Consider the following 3,970-nt stretch of genomic DNA (forward strand, 5'->3'; position numbering starts at 1 on the left):
TTTTAGATTCAGATTTCTTAGGAGAATAAACATGTTCTGTTGCTACCTAGTTTCATCTATATAAGACCCTTGTAACAGAGTATTTTATAACTTGAATACAGAGTAAATTTCCACACTTGCAAAGTCTCTTTCTTTTCATTGTTGTTGTAGTGTATTTTTCTATCATTTGGTATCAAAGCCGGAAAAAGTTTTTTTCCTTTTTGGATTACAATTGCAGCAACAACACAATGACCACTGAAAATTTTGTTCAGCCCGTTATTCCACGTTTCGATGGTCATTACGACCATTGGAGTATGTTGATGGAGAACTTTCTTAGGTCTAAAGAGTTTTGTCCAGTTGTGAGTGTTGGCGTACAAGAGCCATCCACTGGTACTGCCTTGTCGGAAGCACAAAAGGCAGAGTTGGACTGTCTAAGGTTAAGAGATCTCAAGGCTCTCAATACTGGAAATAATTCTTTGCAAGGATACTTCTAAACAAATATGAGATTCCATGAAGAAGAAGTATCAAGGAACGGTGAAGGCGAAATAAGTGCAGCTTCAAGCACTTCGTGGTGAGTTCGACGCTCTACGTATGCAAGGTGGTGAGTCGGTAACAGAATATTTCTCTAAAGTTTTGGCTATCGCAAATAAAATGCGAATTCATGGAGAAAAATTAGAGGATGTTACCATCATTGAGAAAATACTTCACTCGATGACTGCAAAGTTCAATTATATCGTCTGCTCCATTAAAGAATCCAAAGATGTTGATGTTTTTTCTATTGACGAGTTGCAAGGTTCTTTGTTAGTTCATGAGCAGAAATTAAACCAACAAGACAAGGATGAAGTAGCATTGAAGGCAGTGATGTTTTCAAAAGGAAGAAATCCAGAGAAAGACAAGTGGAAAGGAAAAAATTATCACCGGAAAGGGGAGAAAACCAAAGCTGGAGATTCCCAGGAAAAGGAAAAAAGACGCGACAAGTCTCAAGTAGAAAGACGTGACAAGTCTCAAGTTGAATGCTATCAATGCCATCGATTTGGACACTACCGATCTGAGTGTCGTAATAATTTAAGTAAGAATCGTGGTGGTAGATCTAATTTTGTTGCAAGAAAGGAAGACGCAGAAACAAAGGAAGAAGAAGAGGAGGTTTCACTTTTGATGGCATATACTTCCAAAGAGAAAGTTCCCACGAATTTGTGGTATCTCGATACCGTCTGCAGTAATCATATGTGTGGGCAGAAAGAGGCATTCTCAGAGTTGGATGTAACTTTTCAAGATACCGTGAGATTTGGAGATAATTCTGTGGTCTCTGCTTAGGGAAAAGGAAAGGTAAAAGTCTCAAACAAAAATAATTCCATTCACACCATAGGTGATGTGTTTTATGTCCCTGTGTTGAAAACAAATCTATTAAGTGTTGAGCAGCTTCAAGAAAAGGGATATGAACTTAATATTAAAGGTGGAGTTTGTAAGATACAAGATCCTCGTTTGGGGTTAATCGCGCAGATTAACATGTCGTCAAACCGCTTGTTTCCTTTATTTTTCATAACTCCATAAAATCTTGTCTTTCTACCAAAGTTAAATAGGATGCCTGGAAGTGGCATTTTCGGTATGGGCATTTAAATTTTGGAAGCCTGAAGTTCTTAAAGCAAAAATAGTTGGTGTTAGGTCTTCCGCAACTTGAATCTCCTAATGAAGTATGTGAAGAGTGTGCAGTTAGCAAGCAACATCATGAACCATTTCCAACAGGAAAGTCTTGGAGGGCAAAGAAGGTGTTGGAGTTGGTGCACTCAGATATCTGTGGTCCGATAAGTCCTACGCCTAATGGAGGTAAACACTATTTCATTAGCTTCATTGATGATTATAGCAGATATACATGGGTTTATTTCTTAAGACAAAAATCAAAAGCATTTGAAACTTTTAAGAAGTTTAAAGTGTTCGTTGAAAATGAAGTTGGTTGTCAAATTAAGTGTTTGCTGATTAATCGGGGTGGCGAATACAACTCACTAGAATTTGTAGAATTTTGTGAGAAGCATGGAATTAAAAGGCACCTTACAGCAACCTACACACCTCAACAAAATGGTGTGTGCGAAAGGAAAAATCGCACAATTCTTGATATGGTGCATAGTCTTTTAAAGAGAAGTGGCTTACCAAAAGACTTTTGGGCAGAAGCAGTTCGTTGGAGCATTCATATATTGAATAGATGTCCTACAAGCTCTATTCGAAATATGACACCTCATGAAGCTTGGAGCAGGCGTAAACCAAATATTGAGTACTTCCGGATTTTTGGGTGTATAGAATATGCCCGTATTCCAGATGCTACAAGGAAGAAGCTGGACGATAAAGGTCAAAAATGCATTTTCCTTGGTGTTGATGAGAAATCAAAAGCTTATTGCTTGTTCAATCCTATTACCAAGAAAATTGTTATTAGCCGAGATTTTGTTTTTGACGAAGAAATAATCTGGAATTGGAGCGACAACAGTTCGTTTCAACAATTTCCCTTTTCTGTTGAAGAAGATGAAGAACCAGGACGATCTTTGGAGATCAGTTCACAAGCAAGTCCAACAGTACAAGATCCTAGAGGTGTTGAACATGAATCAGGTGATGCTCATTTTAGTAATGAACATCCTCAATGTAGCAGAGGTGCACCGAGTTGGATGGAAGATTATGAGGTATATGGGATCAGTAAATCTGGAAATACAGCCAGTCTTTTCTCTTGGTTTTCAGATTGTGATCCTATATCTTTCACTGATGCCGTCAAAGATCCAAAGTGGCAGCAAGCCATGGATGAGGAGATTAGATCAATTGAAAGAAATGATACCTGGGAGTTGACAAATCTTCCAGAAAATTAGAAAACCATCGGTGTCAAATGGGTTTACAAAACAAAGCTGAAGGAAAACGGAGAGGTTGACAAGTTTAAAGCTCGCTTAGTAGCAAAAGGCCTTAAGTAAGAATAAGGTGTTGACTACGAAGAGGTGTATGCTCCCGTTTCTCAATTAGATACCATAAGATTGGCGATTGCTTTGGACGTTCAAAATGCTTGGAAAATCTTTCAGTTGGACGTGAAGTCTACCTTCCTACATGGTGAACTACAAGAAAAGGTATTTATTGAACAAACTCCTGGCTATGTGAAATTTGGTGCTGAGAATAAAGTGTTTAGATTGAAAAAGGCTCTGTATGGACTAAAACAAGCTCCAAGAGCTTGGTACAGTCATATAGATGCTTATTTTTTAAAGAAGGGATTTTGAAAGTGTCCATATGAATATACTCTTTATATAAAGCAGAAAGGCGCAGGAGTCTTAATGGTGTGTTTATATGTGGATGACTTAATTTATACCGGAAATAATCTGCCCATGATTGAGAATTTTAAGAAGTCCATGATGCTTGAGTTTGACATGTCGGATTTGGGTATGATGCATTATTTTCTTGGTCTAGAAGTGAATCAATCTGTTGATGGCATTTTTATTTCTCAAAAGAAATATGTGCAAGATATTCTGGACAGATTTCAGATGAAAAACTGCAACACTATGAGCACACCAATGGAGAAGGGTCTGAAGCTCGTCAAAGAACCTGAAGGAAGAAAAGTGGACAGCACTTTATACAAACAAATTGTGGGAAGCTTGATGTACTTGATGGCAACAAGGCCTGATGTTATGCACGCTGTAAGTCTCATTAGCAGGTTCATGGAGAGTCCAAAAGAAATGTATTAAGCTGCTAAGAGGATCCTACGGTACTTGAATGGTACCAGTGACTTTGGAATTTTTTATCAGATGAAAGCAGTTGGACATTTGGTTGGTTACACTGATAGTGACTAAGCCAGAAATCTTGAAGACAGGAAAAGTACATTGGGATATGCTTTTATGTTGGGGTCTAGAGTTATTTCTTGGTCTTCAAAAAAGCAACCTATTGTTACTTTGTCGACCACAGAGGCAGAGTATGTTGCTACAACATAATACGCTTGTCAAGCTGTTTGGCTGAGGAACATCCTTGAAGAACT

The 3,970-nt window shown here is 38.1% G+C and overlaps 1 protein-coding gene across 1 annotated transcript; it reads left to right on the top strand.

Moving 5' to 3' along the window:
• The first annotated feature begins 3,275 nt into the window (after nucleotides 1-3,275).
• On the top strand, nucleotides 3,276-3,788 carry LOC124894464 (uncharacterized mitochondrial protein AtMg00810-like). The gene is made up of 2 exons (XM_047405130.1): nucleotides 3,276-3,635; nucleotides 3,744-3,788. The coding sequence occupies exons 1-2, from the start codon at nucleotides 3,276-3,278 to the stop codon at nucleotides 3,786-3,788; spliced, it is 405 nt and encodes a 134-aa protein (XP_047261086.1).
• The last annotated feature ends 182 nt before the right edge of the window (nucleotides 3,789-3,970 follow it).

The sequence above is a fragment of the Capsicum annuum genome, unplaced genomic scaffold (genome assembly GCF_002878395.1).
Source record: "Capsicum annuum cultivar UCD-10X-F1 unplaced genomic scaffold, UCD10Xv1.1 ctg74370, whole genome shotgun sequence".
NCBI classification, from domain to species: Eukaryota; Viridiplantae; Streptophyta; class Magnoliopsida; order Solanales; family Solanaceae; genus Capsicum; species Capsicum annuum.